Source organism: Haemorhous mexicanus, chromosome 1, assembly GCF_027477595.1.
Source record: "Haemorhous mexicanus isolate bHaeMex1 chromosome 1, bHaeMex1.pri, whole genome shotgun sequence".
Lineage (NCBI taxonomy): Eukaryota > Metazoa > Chordata > Aves > Passeriformes > Fringillidae > Haemorhous > Haemorhous mexicanus.
Window position 1 is genome coordinate 116,560,884 of NC_082341.1, and position 19,376 is coordinate 116,580,259.

General features: G+C 39.9%; 1 protein-coding gene and 1 non-coding gene across 3 annotated transcripts in view; both read left to right on the forward strand.

Annotated features, from left to right (window-relative positions):
- Nucleotides 1-4,074: 4,074 nt before the first annotated feature.
- The window catches only part of UBE2V2 (ubiquitin conjugating enzyme E2 V2), a 36,840-nt gene continuing 21,538 nt past the window's right edge, over nt 4,075-19,376 (forward strand). Inside the window, exons 1-2 of one of the 2 annotated variants that reach the window (XM_059860417.1) lie at nt 4,075-4,116; nt 10,087-10,183. In XM_059860417.1, the coding sequence (XP_059716400.1) occupies nt 10,180-10,183 (4 nt within the window). In that variant the 5' untranslated portion in view covers nt 4,075-4,116; nt 10,087-10,179. Of the gene's footprint in view, nt 4,117-10,086; nt 10,184-12,806; nt 12,949-19,376 lie in introns of those variants that run through there. The other variant, XM_059860408.1, reaches the window with a different exon arrangement.
- On the forward strand, nt 8,494-8,566 carry TRNAA-AGC (transfer RNA alanine (anticodon AGC)). Its single transcript has one exon. It is a non-coding gene; the product is annotated as a tRNA-Ala (tRNA).

A 19,376-nucleotide genomic window follows, 5' to 3' on the forward strand; every position in this document is an offset into this window, starting at 1 on the left:
TATCTGGACTCCTTGAAGCAACGGCAGGCGCTTTGTTCAGCGGAGCTGCATCTGGATAACATCCGGCCGTGTGTTTCCAGGCAATTGCAGACTTATGTTCACACCAAACAATCATTACTGCTTAAGAGAAATCTGGATATATTTAAATACTGTATTTTTGCTAAAACAGATTTTTCCTATCTGTAATCCCCAGGTGGAAGATAATCAGCTAAATTACTTTATCCTTCTCTATATTTTACAATATAAAATATATATGACTGAATAGGTAGAGTTCTTCCAGTTCTTCCTCTTGCAGCAATAGAGGCTGGGTTCATTTTATAAAAAGGGAGTTAAAAAAAAAAGCAACCATGGAACAAGGGTTCTTGGAAACAATGAAGAAAGCAACAAATGGAACACCAGGAAACAAAGTAATAGTTCACATAATTTACTTACATATCTCAGGCATTTTTAAGTTGTGATGCTATCACCAGATAGTCAAGCACACACACACAGATACATAAAAAAATCAAAATACACAACAAAAATGTAAAAAAATACGAATTTTTACTATAATGAAACAGCAGTGAAAATTCTGTTTAGTGGTTTCACAAACAGCAAGAGAGAGTTGTGAATTGTTATTACACTTAAAATATTAAAAAATCTGCTTTTCTGGAAAAAAAGGAGTATCTGAAATGAAATTTATTCAATAACTACATAAACAGCTCCTGATTTCCCCAGGATGCTTGAAGACACATGAATCACACTGAGATATAAAGATCTTTCAAATCTCTCCTTGTCAATGACTTAGTGATTTCAGAAAACAAAATAAAAAAATTTCAGTCTTTCATCTAGCCCTAAAGCTGTATACCAGAAGTCCCATGGCCATTCTTCCATTAACAAAATTCCAGTGTCTTGCCACCTACACCCTCCACTCTAATTGAAACAGCTGGCTTTGCCAAAACAAAAGTTTTTCCCTCTCCTATTTAATCAATGTGTAAAGCAGCATCTGAAATTATTTTGCAGGAGGTCATTAAGTTTTTACTGCTGGAATTACACTGCAGATACCACTGACATTTAAGCAACTGACTGAAAGCCCTACAGGTCAATGTGCCCGGCAAAGTAAGGAAGCTTGCTGCTCCTTCTATTCTGGGATGAAACTTTCAATTTGTGACTAGGCACTGACAGTCTTTAGGCTTTAGCAGGTAGGGTAAAATTTACTTAAAGTCAAGCAAAACTCAGAATGAACTATAAATTTAGCAGTGACAAAATGAGTAAGGACAGCTCTAGTATATTCAGTTCATTCTGTTAAATAGCCTAACCTTCAAGTTGACAGATATAGCATTAAAATGAAACAAGTATGTCTCCAGTTCTGTATCCAGTATTTATCCCACATTTAAAGCATGGAAGGAAAAGCTCTATTTAAAGCATTGAAGGAAACGTGTTTTGGACCTCAGATATAATTTTACTGAAAAGCAGTATCAAAATATAGAATTGGACAGCAAAATGCACACCATCCTCTGAAGGAAAAAACCCATGAACAAAAACTTCAAACTCCAACAGACAGCACCTCACCAAATGTACTGTAAATCACATAAAAAGCAACACAGCAGACATGCCATGAGTCAGAAGAAATGTCCCAGAATCTCTATTTCTGTTTTTAACGGCCACAATGAGAATAAAACTTGGTTTGTTGGTGAAGATGTTATTGCTTGTTCATAAAATTTTGCCTCCATTTTACCATTTCTCATTGATTCATACCCAAAGCACAGGACAGAAACATGCTAAAGAAATCCCAAAACATAAGAACCAACCAAAAAGAAAAAAAACCAAACTCAAAACATAATAACCACTAGAAAGATTTGCTACTTTTAATAGTATTTGCTCCTGCAGTTACCACGTTTGAGGAAAATCAGTACAGTCCATCTGGGAGGTTAGGCTTCAGTACAAAATTCTCTAATACTAGTCAAAGAATCAGCTTAGCCAGGCATCCTAAGTAGCTTCAGTTACCACTAGCAGCCACAGCAGAAACTTGCAAAAGCCAAAATAATTAATATTAAATATACTGCTTTTGTAAGAAGTATGACACCAAAATGTTTTTTGTATATATGTATCAGATTAGCATTTAGGTTAACACTGTGCTCTTTGTGCACTAATAAAAAGAGGGTGATCTCAGAGCACAGCTCTGAGCAAGATCATCTTATGCTACTCACAGTCATCCCTGGGGACCAATACAAAAATCACCCTCATTATTTCAACCTGTAAAATCTCTAACTTTATCAGGGAGTTGAAATACCAAGAAAACATACAAGTTACCATTCTCTCTCTCTCTAAAAGGATCCATGGATTTTAGGTTTCCACCTAGGTTATCATATGGAGTCCAGATTAGCAAAGATTTCATTCTATTTTCAGATGGGGAAACAGGAAGTCATACATTAACATGATTATGTATTTTTTTCCCTAGGAAAATGTCTAGACTCACATTACAACTTACTCCCTATTTTTCTGGAAGACCTTATATCCCTACTAATCTAATGAGTGTTTAAAATAAAGTTTCAACATCACGCTACGTGTACAAAGTCCTCTTAACAGTAAATATCAATAAACAAGATTATTACAAAAGTAGTGAGATTGCCTATGCCTGAATCCCACCAGATCTGCAACCTCTGTCTTCTAAATCATCACCGTAAGAACCTAAATTTTCTCTACATTCCCTATAATTCCACATAGCAGAGAATATGGGCTAGCTATGCCTAGGCCACCTGGCTAATCAGCTATCTCTAAACAGCACATACAAGGTGTGTTCATTTAGTGTCTCTTCCAAGCCATGGATTTCCACAGAATAGTAAACAATTTCTTTATGTTTTCAATTTTTATCCACCTTTCACTTTTTGTGCCAAAGTTAACAGGGGTGAGAATGAAGATTTTTCATAGCTTAGAAGACTTAAGATTCAGATCCCTATATCCTGTGGCTTTTACTAAGGAACAGAACTACATGCTCACTAAATGAGATTTTTTCCAAGAATAACTGAATAGTTTTAAGAACAATAACCTCATCCAAATAAATAAATCAACTATTTATGAAAAGCCCTAAGGAACTGGTTATAGGGAATGAATGGAAAAATGTATTTGGCTGCAATGTTCAAAGACTAGAGGGTCAAGATACACAGAACTCATTGAAGTTCAGTGTATGTTTAACATCTGATTACTTAGGTCCATGTGAAAAGCTGACAGCTTTCCTTTCTCAAATTTATACCCCACCATGACATACAATAATTTTAAACTAAAACAGAGAAACCAGATTTATCATTAGAGGAACTGCATTCACTCATGAAGCCACCTGCTTACAGTGTATTCGAAACACCACAGCCATGCTGAATTAAGACAACAAAAAAGTTTAGGATAGCACCCACTTCAACAAACTCTTCAATCCAAGTTACCCTCTGATTTGAGTCTTCCACTTCTCTCCTGGGCTCAATGTTACAAATTAAGCAAACTCTGGACAAGCAGTATAAGCAGTACAGAAAACAACAGCTATTAAAATTTACTAATGCGGTGTAGGATTAGTGTGGTTGTAGGTGTTGTAGGAGGGCTGGAGCCCGAGTCATGGCAGAGCAGCGCAGGAATAGGAACCCCAGGAGAAGACACAAAACCACCCACTCTACTGAGGAGCTGCACTGCCCACTGCACCTCCTCGTTCAAACAAGCACCCCCATGACTCCAAAACTAGATTTTGTGAGACCCCCTAAAACAACCACCACGACCAGAAAGCCTCTGTGTGAAAGGCTGTGCACAAACCTCCTCCGCCTGCTTTCTCTTTCCACGGTCTCAGCCTGGACTCGCTCCAGGTGCCAGCAAAGTAGACACAGGTCCCCTGCCCACATGATCCCACCTTCCCAGCCTCTCGGGACTGGAGCTCAGCTCCACCCTCCCCAGGCACTCAGCGTGCCCTGCCCTGTGCTAGAACCTTCCACCCACCCCAATGGCAACTCTCTCCTCCAGGGCAGCTGCTGCCCTGCTTTTATTCCTTTATAGATGGAGCCGTGAGCAGGCGGTGCTGGGAGGTTTGTCATCGTGCGAACAGGGAAATGCCATAGCTGTGTCTCCTCCTGACGCCTGATGCAGCTGTTGGGATGGCAGGTAAGTGTTCTAAAGAAAAGCCACCAGCCTGCCTTGTTGGCAGCTCTTCTGTCCCCCTGAAGCTGCCTTCTGTATCATCAGGGGTTAAAGGTAATGCTGGAAAAAGCAGATTTTTAACCTAGTTTTCCCAATGCAGTGGCTGTAAGTAGCAGGAATATCAGCTGAGTGTGTATGCCTTTAAATTGACCTATTTTTTTTTTTAATAACATAAATTCATTTTAAGGTTTATGTTCATGCATTTTCCTAGGCATTGCTTTGAGGGTGGAGATTGAAAAACAATTTAAAAAAATGTACATTCGTATACATTTAAGGAGGACAGAATTTCTATTTTTCAGCCACATTCCTGATAGTTTCTAACAGTTGAGAACACAAGTTCTGAATTATTTGGATATGCAATATATCTTTCTCTGTCACTTTCTGGTTTTTTTTTCTTTTAAAGAAGATTATAGAACATAAGTGTTACTTGCAACTGTAAAAGCCATTCCTGTCTTGCAAACAGTCTCAGCTTCTGCACCTTTGACACCAAGCATCAGGTTAACTGTTAGCAAGGAAAGGCAGTTTTAGCAATAAATGGTAAAACCCACCTTTAATTTATCCAGCCAGCAGGCTTGGTGAAACTCTGTAGGCTAAGGTTCTCTAGCTTTCACCCTTCTTCCTCAGTTCCTTGGAGTCTCTGAAGTTTTGGCAATAACCCATCTCCTGTGCATTTATAACCTTGCTATTTTTGTGTAGTGCTAGATATTTTTCCTGAGAAAGGTAAAATAAGGAAAAAACAACAAAAATTCATTAATTTCTTTCAGCAAGGGCTCAGCTATTTTTATGTAGCTCTTAAATTCTTCTTTTTCTAAATGTTAGTAAAATTACAGCTACTTCAACACTTCTCAAATAAATAAAAGGCTATGAAAAAAAATGTTAATGGTGTTCGACAACTTGAAACAAGATCAGTGCAGAATCTTGAGCTGTTTACCAGTCCTTTAAGATCATAGCAGCATTTGAATCGTTAGCAGCCATCTCTAAAAAACTTCCTGTGAAGAAAGCTTTATTTTTTCTGAAGATAAAGACAAAAATAAGGTGATTTTTTTTTTTTTTTTTTTTTTTTTTTTAAATCTAAAGACTTGACCAGGAAGTTACTCAGGAATTCCTGGTCTAAATATGTTCCTTGTCATAACTGCTAAATAATGGAATAATGAGTGTTGGTTAGCTAACTCACTCTAAATTCCTAGAGATGATCAAGTAAGCAGGTGCTTTTAGGCCCAGATGGGTATCCAAGGTGGTTCGTGCTTCATAAATAAGATCACATGAAAAAAATGTGGCTTATTTCAGCTGAATTTTGTATCACAGTTTCCCACCTAGTGTTTTCAGTAGAAAACCTGCTGAAGTGTCTGTGCATGTTCTAGCAGCTGCCACAGAAAATTGAATTATTTGCATGGCAAAGATCTCTCCTTACTTCACAAGTGTTATATCATTTTCACACTGCTTTTAATTTTTTACCATTCTCCACATACTGAAAAACTGTACACAATCAATCACCCTCTCCTGCCCTTCAAAAATCTTGGGTTTAGCTCTGACAGGACTAGCTTTAGTATTTAAAAAAAACAAACAAAAACCAACCAACAACAACAAAAAAATCAGCTATAGCTTAAACATACAGCTGGCCATAAATCCAGAGCAACTTTATACCTGATTATTACTCTTACTTGTACCACTAGTGCTCTTAGACTGACAGCTATATTTTCTTCTGAATACATTATTCTTTCTTCCCCTTCTTATTTTCTTGTGGTTGGCACTGTCAAAACATTGCAGCAAATCAATGCTGAAGCTTGTCAAGCACAAAGTGGATATTGCCACATAGAGTAAAGTCAGTGGCTTAGTTTCAGTTATTCCTAGTCTGTCTTGCCTCCTGCCAAAGAATCCAGCTCCAGGAACAACTGGATGTGCATGTACAGTATCTCCAAGCCACTCATCACATGTCAGGGCTAAGGCACATAAAATGATTCAGCACCACCAGAAGCCAGTAAATGAGGTAAAAACAAGCCAGGCTGGTTAGAAACCAGTCAGGTGGTGATCCTGCCTCAAGCTCTGATTTAATTTCTTCTTGGCATGGCTTAAACTTGATGGATGAGTAACTTCTCCCATCTGTGGAGCGAGCAATGCAGCCTGGCTTAGCAAGGAGCCATTGTCTGGTTTAGTGCGGACCTAGTGCAGGAACAATCTCCTCTGTAAATAAAGATGTTCAAGCAACAGTCAGAAAGTCACTGCATGGCAAATTATGGACTACATAATTTGTCTGTATGTGCAAGAGCAGAGAGGGCTTATGGAGAAGAGCAGAAGTGAACACCACCATGACAAATCAGATGGAGTTTGTAAATTCTTCTCACCCTACAGAGAACCAGAGCCAAACCCAGCTTTCTTGCTTGGTATATCACTTTATGCTTCAAAGAGACACCTGAGAGGCCTCTGTGGTTAAAATAAGTAGAGGAAGGATGTAAAGTGGAGCTCAGCCACTTTGGCTTGGTTCCATTCAAAAACCTGGGTTGATCAAGTTACATGTACATATGTGAAAGTTGTTACAGGTGTGTTCACATTATTTTTGTATCAGAAATGGCGTGGCCAGCAGGACCAGGGCAGCGATTGTCACCCTGTACTCAGCACCGGTGAGGCCTCACCTTGAGTGCCATGTTCAGTTCTGGACCCCCTGCACCAAGAAGGATATTGAGGGGTGTCCAGAGGAAGACAGCAGAGCTGGTGGAGGGTCTGGAGCACATGTCCTATTGAGGAGTGGCTGAGGGAGCTGCAGGTGTTTATCGGAGAGAAAAGGAGGCTCGGGGAGACCTTATCACTCTCCACAACCATCTGAAAGGAGGTTGTAGCCAGATGAGGGTCTGCCTCTTCTCACATGAATCCAGGGAGAGGACAAGAGGATGTAGTTGTAAGATACGCCAGGGGCGTTTTAGTTTGGACATCATAAAGAATTCCTTCACAGAAGGGGTGATTAGACATTGGAATGGGCTGCCCAGGGGGGTGGTAGAGTCACTGTCCCTGGGGATATTTAAGGAAAGACTGGATGTGGCACTTAATGCCACAGGTCTAGTTAACGTGGTGGTGGTCTTCAGGCAGAAGTTAAACTCGATGATCTCTGAGGTCTTTCCCAACCTAATCGATCCTGGAATTCTGTGAGGCAGAAGCGAGGAGGCTGGGGGAAGGAGGGGATGGCAGAGCACGGAGCAGGTGGCAGGGGATTTTGGAACGCCAAGGGAAAAGGCTTTGTGGAAGGAGAGAGGGCTGTGCCGAGGAAGCAGCGAAGCAAACGCGAGGAGCCGAGGCCCAGGGGCCGTGACGGCAGCTCCGGGGACGGGCGCGGAGCGGCCCCTGCGGCCGGGGCACCGCGGCTCCGGGGCGGCCGCGCCATCGCTGCTGCCTGGCGGGGCGGGCCCGGGCCCCGGCGGGTCTGGCTGCTCTTTGGGGGGAGCTGAGCTCCGGCGGGCTGTGGGTGCAGTTTTGGGGTGTGGGGGGGTAAAGGACCAGGGACTGTGGGTGCAGGTTTGGGAGGGGGTAAAGGACCAGGCGCCAGGGGTGGGGAGGAGGGCAGCGTACATCGTCGTGTTCACTGCCTACGATGCAAGCTTTATACTACGTGTCAAGCCACGGGAGCACCGGAGCGTTCATTTTTAAAAAGTCAGTGTTTTAAGGCTGTTAAAAGTAATGTATTAATTATAGGGAAGTGAGTTTGGTGAGGTAATAAATAAGAAAAATACAGCTCTGCTTTCTTTTCACTTGACGCTCTCACCTCAGAGAAGCCAGGCACCTGCCAAAAAGATGTATGTGTGCATATGCACATATTTATATGACAGGATGTGTGTGTGCATATATATGCATATATATATATGCTCACACAAATATATGTAAGTTTTTACTATAAAACTCTGTTTCATTCGAGGATGCAACATTTTTTTCCTTTATTAAACGTTTCCTGAACCAGTCTTTACATGTGCATGCCCTGAAAATTGGAAAGAACGTGGGTTTTCCTTGTTGAATTTGGAACAGTTGTTCAATAAAAGTAGGGCCTTTTTTTTTTTCTTTTTCCCTAGAAACACACATTTGGTTTCTTTTAAGTAACTTGATCTTTTGGAGAGCTTCTTGTATGAAACCAGCTAAATAACAAAGACTCGTGCTATGAAAGGATGAATAAAATTATTCTAGTAGTGTGCATGCTGAAAGACGTGTCCCATGATTGCAGCTGTGGGCTGCAGTCAGTTGTTCAGGAGAAAGAATGACTCAGCAAGAAACAACAAATTTATAATGAAACGTAGTTTTGTCGTGTTTTCTTGTAAGGTTAAAATGTGTATCTCCTAGTCTCAAGGCTTTTTTTGTGTAGGTGGGGAATTAGCTCAAATGGTAGAGCGCTCGCTTAGCATGCGAGAGGTAGCGGGATCGATGCCCGCATTCTCCAGTGTTTTCAGTCTTGATGTCGTCATCAGCCACCCGGCAGCGTACAAAAGTATTTTCCTATTTGCGCTCAATTTTTCTTGTATAATGGTGTACAGAAACCTGAAAGTACTGTAAATTGAAAAAAAAAAAAACGCATATTGATTTTAATATTTCATTTTTTCATTTCAAAATCAGATGTTTGCTCTTTGGCATAGAGGAAGTAAAAAAACATAATCTTTGCATGAAATAATCAAATTTACTGACATCTTAATGCAATAAAAATGACATGTAAAATTTCCTGGGAAAAGGAAATGAGGAATTTTGTGATTGGTACTTAGGCATTTGTTTAATGATTTAATTCATTAGTTAACTTTACATTTGATATTATAGTTTAGTGTGTAGTGAACAAAATTTTGTATTCATGCTTTGAGTAAGACTCATTGTTTCTGCTCTGTTTTGGTTGTGTAGGCTGTTTATTAGAAAGAGTGGGCTAGAACATTCTATAGTTCTTTTGCAGCTGCTAGCAAGATTGTGCCTTTCGCTTGTGAACTTTCACATCTCTGAAGTTCCATGGAAATTTTCTCTCTCAATCTATGCTTGCACATTTTAAGGCTTCATGAGGATTTTTTTTTTTTTCTTTAGTGGTTGGTTTGTTTGTTTCTTTTAATTCTAATTTTATTTTCTTACTGGCTCATTCAGATATTTAGCTGCTTGTACTTCCAGTTTGAGATAGGATGAGGAAACCAGCATAATGTGTTTCTTACACGTACATTGAATTTGTGCAGTTAGGAACTTGGGAGTGCACATATTAAACAGAAATGGGAAACAAAAGTTATTAATTACGCTCCTTAAGGGAGGAGGAGAAACTCTGCTGCAAAGATTTACAAGTAGCACCTGTCTGTGAAGAAAATAAGGGAGATCTTCCTGTGACCACGAGAAGAAAGGAATTAACTTCTAGATGGAATGGGATAGAAATTGCTTTTGCTTATTTCTCTTGTACTCTCCAATACTGGAGAGAAAAGAGGAACTGTGACTGTAAGGCTGCTTGATGCCTCTTAAAATGAAGTCTGATGGAGAGAAAAGTATTGTGGTCTTGTCACGAGTCCCTTTTGGACTCAGGTAATAATTTAAATGTCTCTTTGCTTGGAATTAGACTCTTCAGTAGGCTTCTCTGTGATTATTATTGTTTCTGTGTTTTCTGTGTTTCTGTTTCTGCATAATACCTGACACTTTCTGTGCTTTTAAGGGAAATGAGTTATATTGCTCTGCTTGGCTGATCAAATGCAAGTTGTGCATTGATGGAATGAGGGAATTTGGTGGGGCTCTGTTCAGGTGCAGTCTGCAACCACTTGAAAAGCTGAAAGCTCTCAGGACTAATGACTTTTATTACATTTGTGCCCAGCTTCCTACATTGGGGCACTTCTGTCTATTAGAGCTTGTAAACACTGGAAAAGCTTACTTCTGATTCTTTTGGTGTAAATATGAATAGAAGTAAGAGGTTTTTGCTCATCCCATGTGGTGTTTTATGCCCTTATTTTTTAGGTAAACTATACTGTGAAGAATTTACAGGTTTGAGAGACACAAGGGTCCTGGCTCTCAAAAGAACTACTACCTGTGGAAGTATACTACTTGTTAATGGGTAAGTAGTTCCCAGAGCCCCATGTCAAAAAACTGACCACTCTGGGTCTGCCTGTGCTTTTTGTGTCAGAAATTGCACAGAGATCTCCTATGTAAAGAACCATGAGGGAATTCAATTTTATTTGATTTTTATTGTTCTTATTGCTCTTACCACTCATACTTTACACTACAGTCCTCTGTAATGTCATGCTTAAATCAGTGACACAAGGTATTTATTCATTCTGAAGAATAATTTGTTTGTACTAAACTTGATGGAAGATACTGCTATTGTCTTTATTTGTTGTAGTCTGCAAATAGGAAATAATAATTCCTTAGTTGTCTTTTATCAATACCTTGTTCCAAATACTACTTAGAAAATCTTTCAGGCTTAGATGGAGCTTGGTGACCATAATATGGCAACTCTGGAGACAGTGTTGTACAGTGTGCACTCAAAAATATCAACTCTATGAAACTCTTCTTTTAAATAAAATTATTTCACAACATGATTGTAGAACATTTGTTGCTGCTAAATGTGGGCCTTGACATCTAGTGGATGGGTCTGGACACAGATGGACTGTGGAGTCTGCTGTTTGCTTTTAGAGACTCATGGAATACAAGTGGGCTTTGGTTTGGTGAGCCTGTGGCTCTATTTCTGTCCTGTCTCAAAACTTGCACGTGTACTGTCCATTGTAAGCACAGAATCACTTAAAAAAGAAGGATTCATCTTAAAAAAAAAAAAAATAAATGCACAGGCAGTGCGTGGCCATTGTGCTTCTTTCTGACCTTGAAGCTGAAGAGGTTTTATCTTAATGCAAGTAGGAGCACAGCCTGGTTACATAATGGATGGACAACAGTGGACAAGGCTTGTGTTGAGGTCTCCAAAAGCCCTCCTGCATCTGCTCTTGATTCAAAAAAATAGGAGAAGGACAACTCTTTTTTTTTTTTTCTGTTTAAGGCCACAATATCTTCTAGTGATGTTATAATAGGGGAGAACTTCTCAAATTATGCTTTTTTTTCAGTATTGTTACAGCTTCTATGAAAATACTGAAATAGGCTATGCAAGAGAATCCCTACAACCAGCTTGTTTTGACAACAGAAAGCTCCACAAATCATTGAAATGCAGCTTAAGGAACTGTTTCACTGTACTGGAAAAGCTTACTTCTAATTCTTTTGGTATAAATACTGAATATTGTAAATATTCTGTTGTGACAAAAATCTGGCCAAAACTAGTCACTTGATAAAAGAAAATAGAAATCAATGGAAGGAATAAAATCTATAGTAGATTTATCATTTTAATGTATGCAGAGAGAGCAAAACCAATATTGGGCTAAAATGGACAAAGGATAAATGCAGGAAGACAGAACATTTTATGTGTGAGGGTTGGGATGGTGCTGTGCAGGGCCAGGAGTTGGACTCTGTGGTCCTTGTCAGTCCCTTCCAACTCAACATGCTCTGTGATTTGAGTCCTCGATGAGGAAGACATTTCAGGTTAGCTGGAAGAAAAACATCTTGCATTGTTGCTCTTTCTGATCTCTACCAGAAGTCTGTGAATGAGTTTTACTCGCTCTTTATAAGCTGTAAAGGAAAAAACTGAGTGTTATTTATAAAATAGGATGTCAAGAACAGCATGTGGGTGGTGTCACTGGTTAGCGAGGTGTATGTGACAGGCTTTTTTGTTAGTGACTGCTGCTAGCAGCAGTCCTGTGCTCAGGCTGTAGGTCCTCCTGGGAATCCCTCCTTGCAGTGACCCTGGCCCACATTTTGGGATGTGTCCATTTCAGGTGTGTTCTCCTGCAGGTTGCTTTGGTGTGTATTCTCCTCATGTCTACAGGAATGCCAGCACGGCCCTTTTGGATTGTTCTGAGCCTGCTGCCCTTCTCCAGCACTCTGTAAGGGGAGCTGCCTTCTCCCCTCTCCAATGGGTCCCCAGCACGGTGCAGGTTGTGGTTCCCAGGTAGGATGTGCAAGGTGCTACTGCTGAGCTTGGCATCGGCTCCCGTGCAAGGGCCTGGAACTTGAGTTTTGTAACTGACTTCTGCAGGTGAAGAAACATTTGGCATTGTGGCTAGACATTTGTTGAATTAATTTTCCACAGTTCTCATGCTACTGAATGTCAAGTATTTCAGCCTTTGAAACTGTCACATCATTCTGAGAGCTACTTCTAATTAGCACCTCTCTGATATATTTCTTCTGGCATTTCTGTGGCTTTTAAATTTTTCTTTGTATTCTTTCCTTTTCTGCCTTTGGCACTTTTAAAATATATATAAATATAAATTTATATACATATATATATATTTTTTTTTTTCCCTCAAAGACACTTCTGAATCTAAGTGTCTTGTTTGAAGCCGAGCTGAAAAACAAAAAAAATTAAGTGAAGCTTCACCGCTGTGTGCCGACTGCCCTATTACTGGAGGTTGGGGTGCGGGCTGAGCGGGGGTGGCAGGGTAGGGACGCAGCCAGGGGAATTTACTTCCCAGGTGTACTAGCTCCCACGGGATCAGGCGTAGCGGGTGCCTGAAGAGAGACGCGTACGGACAGAGGCTGGCGAGAAGGATACAGAGAGAGGCGAGCACGCCTGGGAAGCTCGCTGCCGGCTCCGGGAACGGGGGCGCGCCTTGGATACCGGCACCGTCCCCTGGCCCCGCCCCGCGCGCTCCCGCGCTCCTGGGATGTGCCTCGTCCTTCCTGGCGGGAAGTGACGGAGCCGCTCCGAGGGGAAGTGACGCGCGTGGCGTGCGGGCCCGGAGCGGTGTGGGGGGGGCTCGGACAAGATGGCCGGATCCACAGGTCTGTGAGGGGGGGCTCGCTGGGCCCGGGAGAGCGGCGCGCTGGGCTCCTGCTGGGGAGGAGCCCCCGCAAGGGCCCGGGGCGGGTCTCCTTTCGCCGGGATGGAGAGGGGCGAGCTCTCTCCGATGGGAGAGACCCGAGTGGGGAGGAATTGTCTTCTGACAGGGGGGAAAGGGAAGCTGCAGGGGTGCCGGGACAGGTTATCATAGAATCCCAGGTTCAGTTAGGTTGGAAGAGACCCCTGAGGTCATCGAGTCCAACCTATGACCGAACACCACCTTGTCGATTAGACCACAGCACTGAGTGCCTCGTCCAGTCTTCCTGAGGCACCTCCAGGGACGGTGACTCCACCGCCTCCCTGGGCAGCCCCTTCCAATGTCTAATGAGAAGAAATTCCTCCTAATTCACTTACGCCCCGGACCCCATCCCTTCCCTCCCTGGGGCAGCGACATCCTTGTGAGAGCCCGGCCTGAGGTGCGTGATGGGAGATAGGGCTCCGAGTGCCGGGGGAGGGGAGAATGGACCTGCCAAGGGGCAGCGATGAATGCATAGATGCTGGTGTACGTGGGGGAGGGAGGAGATGTTGTTAGCCTGGTGAAAATGCTGCAGGAAAGAAAGATTTGTGCTGAAGATTTGTCCCAGTGTACTGCTGGAGGAACAGAGAAGACGTGGTATCTTAAATAAAAGGATTGTCTGTGTCCCCTTTTTATTTGGGAGAGATGGGCTTAGGCCTGTGTTGTGTTTTGAGACAAAGGTACTTCACTTTGGTGGTGCCTGTAGCATAGTGGGAAGGAGGAGTGGAGCTCTCTTCCCTATGATATCCATTAGAACCAAAGGGTGTCTCTTGTAGGCCAATTTAAGGCCAAAGAGCTGCCAGTCATTCCAGGAAGCCCCTCTCAGTAACCAGCACACCATGTGTGGAGCACTGGTGTGGCAGAACCTTGTGGAAAGTGGTGGCAAACAAAGGGATAAGAATATTGCTTCAAATGCTAAATGTAGAAGCACAATTTGACTGTCTCAGTTTCATTTAATGAGAAGCTTGAAAAACAAAAAGACCTTTCCCTCAGTGCTAAAACCTGAAGTGTTCAGAGGCTTGGTTACTCTTCTCTCATCCCTGGGACTTTATTAATGGGATTAAGATGGATCTCAGGATAGGGGAATGACTTGATTTCAGGAGCAAGTAAATGTTGGCCACTAATTTATTTCTGCTGCCAATCCACTTTGTCATTGGGGAATTGGGACTATAACAAAACATAAAAAACATCTCTATATTTAAACTGGTTTTGGTACCTTGCTGTTGATCCTGTGAGAAGTGCTTGGGCAGGTTTTTTTTTTTTTTTTTTTTTTTTTTTTTTTTTTTTTTTTTTTTTTTTTTTTTAGGAAGGAGAGTCATCTCCGGTTGGTAATATGTCTGGGGATGTGGGATTTTCAGAGTGGAATTTGATAAAGTAGCTTTTGAAGTAGCATTTGCAACTATGTGGAAGAGCAGTCCAAAAAGATAGTATTGCCTATGATAAACTGAGCTAGCACGGTTGTATTTAGAGAAACCCAAATATTTGCTCATCTGGGAATTAATGCATTTTATTGTGTTAGGATTCTTTTTTACTTTTTTCCCTGTTGTCAAAATTTAAAAGGGCTTTATTATGGAGCAGCACTGAAAGACTTCAGCTTGTGTCTAGGCTGTCACTGGAGATTTCCTGTAATACACTAGGAAGCAAAGTTGTTTTAGGTCATGAATCGAGTACTGGCATTTGGCATTCAACCTGGCTGCTGTAGAATATCAGTTCCAAAAAATCTTTGTAGTGAGAAAGGCTATTTTCTTTGTACTTCAGCCCTATAAGAATTAATGTTTTTTGACTGAACTTTGATGGTCTCACTGCCGTAAGTGTTCTTTGCAGTCTCACAAGAGTTGTTTTAAAATCCCTTATATGCAGTTACTCAGTGGCAGTTGTTCTTGACTCAGAAATTCAGCCGCACCTAAAGTTCATAAAAAGCAGGAGATGTTGGAAACTCCTAATACGTGTGACTGCTCCAAACAATGTAAAGGGCCAGTACTGCATGTACATCTTGTTGAAGAAATTAAATTAAACTAATTTGTTGTAGTAAAATGCAGCAAGCAGGCTGAATCATCAACAAAACTGCTGGAAAAATTAGTCAGAGCTTCTAAAACAACATCTTGTGGTGGAGAAAATACTGAGACTTTTTATTGGTACACACATGGGGTGGTGGGGGGTTTGTTTTATACTTTCCACATAGTATGTAAAAATTCAGACTTCACTCAGAACTGCTCTTGCCAGGATGCTATGTTATAATCATTTGTGGAGGAGGGGAAGGAATGATTTGCTATAGACTTAACTTTGTTATAGACTTAAGATTTAAATTTACCTAGCTTTGTTACATTAGTTTGCTCTTGCTATAAAGTTCCACTTCATCATTATTTATTTCAGAAAAAAAGAATAATTTGACTACACAAAGTCAAGGAATAAAATTATAACCCCAAGGAAATCAACAGCAAAACTTTTACTAAGGTCAACTGTCTTACTTTTATCCCAGAAATTCCTTTCCTGGGCTTGCTAATTCTGTGAGCAATCGTGTAACATTATGTACATTTAACAGCAGAGAATTTAGTTTGAAAATAGCTGTTCTTTTGTGTGTGCCAAATTTTATATATCAGTGCTACATTGCTGTTTAATAAGTATCTTACCTGCTTTATAAAATCACCTGTAATGAGTAAATTTTGCGTGTAGATACTGCATGTGCTAGAAATGGATATTTGTAAGCTGCAATATTTGATCTGATATTGCAACTCCTTCTGCTTGAAGCTTGATCTAGGTTATTTGTGTAGGTACTGCTGGAGGTCTGGGGTTAAACAAGTCAGTTTTCTAGAGAAGAGAGCAGCTATATGTAATAAATAATCATCCAGTTTCATATTGCTCAGCTGGAGAGTCATTCTGTTAATCTGTTTGAAAATACATAGTAGAAGATGTAAATAAACCCAGTTTCAAGTTAAAAGAAATATTTCACTAAGGCGTACCATTTAAACATCTCTTGTCTATCTCGAGAAAAAGAAGGATATAAAAAACATCATTACAAGGAGTTAATTGGTTAATTGAGGAGTTAATTTCTGCATTTTGATAATTTGGGTTTCACTTAATATTATATTGCCTATGATATGTAATATAATATAATATACCTTATATATAGGGATATATATATATATATATATATATAATGTGAATGTTCCCTAAAGGCACTGATGGTGTCACTAAGTGGTTAGAATTTATGTGGGAAAATATGAGAATTAAGGCAGCAGTGTCAAATATGGTGCTGTAACTATGGGCTGCTAATGCTTTTGCCTCTTTCCTCTTCAACTGAGAGCTTCAGTAGCTTGGGGGAGGGTGCTTAGGGCTGAGTTAATGAAAATTCCCCTTGGTTTGCTGAAACTGGGTACTCAGGGAAGAAAAATTGACTGAGTTACAGTAAAAATGATATGATATTCCTGATTATTTCTAGTATGGACTCTTGAGCAACCTTTTTTTAAAGTGTGTTTGAAGGTACATGGCTAGATCCCTGTGAAATATTTTTTCTGTAAAATCCATAGTTTTAATTTTGAGTCATTCTACTATATAAGGATGAAATTACTTCATTGTGTAACTTAATTTGCAAAAAATGTCCTTCCCTTTGATTTTATAGATGATTGATTCTGTGAGTAGAAATGGCACAATGCACGTCAGTGATTTATTTTCATAACTTTATTTTTTACTTATATTTGCAAACACTTGGTGGTTATGGAAGCAGTTCTAAGTGTGCATGACTTCAGTAAGGAAGCTGAGATAAAAATGAAAGGCTGGAAGTGGTCTTGAGTGCGTTCTAGACTCCCTGAGCTGTAAAGCAAGGACTGAGTGTGCAATTCCTAATGGCTGGGGCTTTTGGTGGTGATTTTGGTTTATTTTGCTTTGAAAGTTGGGGTTTTTTTCTTCCTCTTTTGAAATCCACAATTGCAAGGTATTCTATAATGTGAGATATTTTACAATACTTTCTCTTAAATGCCTTGAAACTCTTCTTCATTCCAAATTAAGCTGATGTTGTCTGTTCTTTGCTTACTAGGGTAAAGATTTATACCCTGAGTGTAGAACACCTAGATATTAAAAGCCATTCAGAGGAGTAATATGGGGGTATATTTATAGCTGGGATGTAGGAGCAACGATTTAAAGACCACTTTTTCCATGTAGGAGATGTGATTTTAATTTAAACTTCATGTCTAGAAAACTGCACAGGTAGGCTTCTCTTTTTGTCTGACCTGTTGGATGTTCGTTTCCTTCCTCTTTCTCTTCCTTGACAAGGAAGTAGTTGTGTTTTTTATGCACTGTGTTTTACCTTGAAGGATGTATTACACCCTCCCAATTTTCTCTTTTATGCCTCCACCACATTGCTCATTTATTCAGAACTGGTCCGAGAAGTCCATTTAAGAGCTTTTTAGAATTTTAGAGTCCTCAAAGTTTGTTCTGTGGATTTACAGTGTTAGGTCTGTAAGCACAGACTTCTTGAAGCTGCAAGTAATCAAACAAAACAAAAGAAGTAAAATACTGTGTTCCATGAGGCAGCAAGTATTCTGTGTGGAACATTTTTTCCATCCTGTCCTATGCATAAGGAATTGCAATTGTGATTGTTCTGCCTGCTTAAAAACATCTTGACAAACCACAAATAATTTCAGCTGGGTTGAGAAAAGTTTAGATTAGAAATTGCTTTAAAACTGTATATAGACCATCAGTTCTTTCTAACTTTGGGGCATATACAGGCAAGACACTCTCTTTCTTCTCAGAGCTTTGCCTGTATAATTTTCCTGCCTTTGTTCCTGGTATTTTATAACTCTGTTTTTAAATGCAAACCTGCTTATGTCTTTCTGCCACAATAGCTGTGTAAGCGTTGTCACAGCAAAGCAACTTACCTCTGCAATAAAAAAGTGGGCTACTTTGTAATCTTCTATTTGTTTAAGATCTTGTTGGAAATTCCGGGATGTTATCAGACATAGCATTGAAGCCCATTATCTAAACTATTCTGTACAATCCTGGAAAATTTTAGCCTGGATAAAGGTGCAGCACAGAGTTTCGAGAGGATATGCCTTTCAGCAGTTGGAAGCAGATGGTCCATACTATTAACCTAAGCATGCATGAGAAGGCTTCTCATGTAAGAATTAGATTTCCAAGTCTTATGAGTAGTTGGTGGAATTGAATTACATATGTATTTGTTAGTATTTGTGTTTTGCCTTATGGAAGATTTTCCAGAGGCAGTGTTGAATACATGTTGTGAAACTGTTCAGCCTCTTTTTGTTGACAGACCTTTCCTCTCTCTATCCTTACTCTTTTTATCTACTATTATCTCTTCTATTTGTTATCTTTTAGTATTATCTGATATTTTAGTATATCTGTTAACTCTTTTTATCTTCCTCTAGCTCATATTTCGTCTTGACTGAAACTTAATGTAGAGTACTAATCAGCTTCAGCTACTCCTGTTAGGTTTTATTGCCTTGTCTCAGTTATCCTGTGGGAATCTCAGCACAGACCATGGAAAGACAAGCAAGTACTGTGGGGGAAGTGTTCAAAGTGGTCTTGATTTAAGTGTTTGGAAGGGTTTTACTATATGCTGTCCTGCCCAAAGAATATTTTTCTTTGTATTTGTCATTTGGAATACACTAATGACATATAATTCAAACAATATTTTGAATTGAATCAGTGCAGACTTATGACTTGTGAAGCTGTCAGACTGATTCTGAATAACATGAGCTTCTGGTTTACAGCCTTTTCAAAAATGTGTGATGATTTAAGTCTGTGACTCTAAAGCATTTCCTAGTTAGCATTTTGGAAGGAATGGAATCTTCAACACTTAGAACTTCAGACCTTGATTTCAGAAGGATGACATGCTTCAACTAGATTTTAAAAATTGTCAGAAAAATTATAGATTTGGTATGCTCTTTTTAAAAATTCTTGCATAAAATATGTTTAATAGCATAAAGAAAAAAATCACCTCCCTCCATTCTATTTGTGACTGTTCATAAACTGGATAGTTAAGTGTGTTTGCAATTTGCTTGAGTAAATCAAAACATTTTGCCCAATACATGTAAAAGGAGTGTCCTCTATTCAGTATATTTGCAGTAAAATGTCCAGTTTTATTCATATAACTTAGAACTTTTCCAGAGAAGGAATTGCAGGTTTTCTTTCTCGTCACTGAAGGGGAATGTGTGATCATGTAAATATTAAATAATTTAAACTTTTGAATACCACAGCAAATAGAAAATAGCTGGCTGAAGTATGACTCTCTTAAATAATGTAGGAAAATAATTTAATGGCAGTTCTTTTTACTAAATATGTGGTAATTGGTGCATATGCTGATTATATCCATGAGTGTATGCTTATGTGTATAACTGAAAG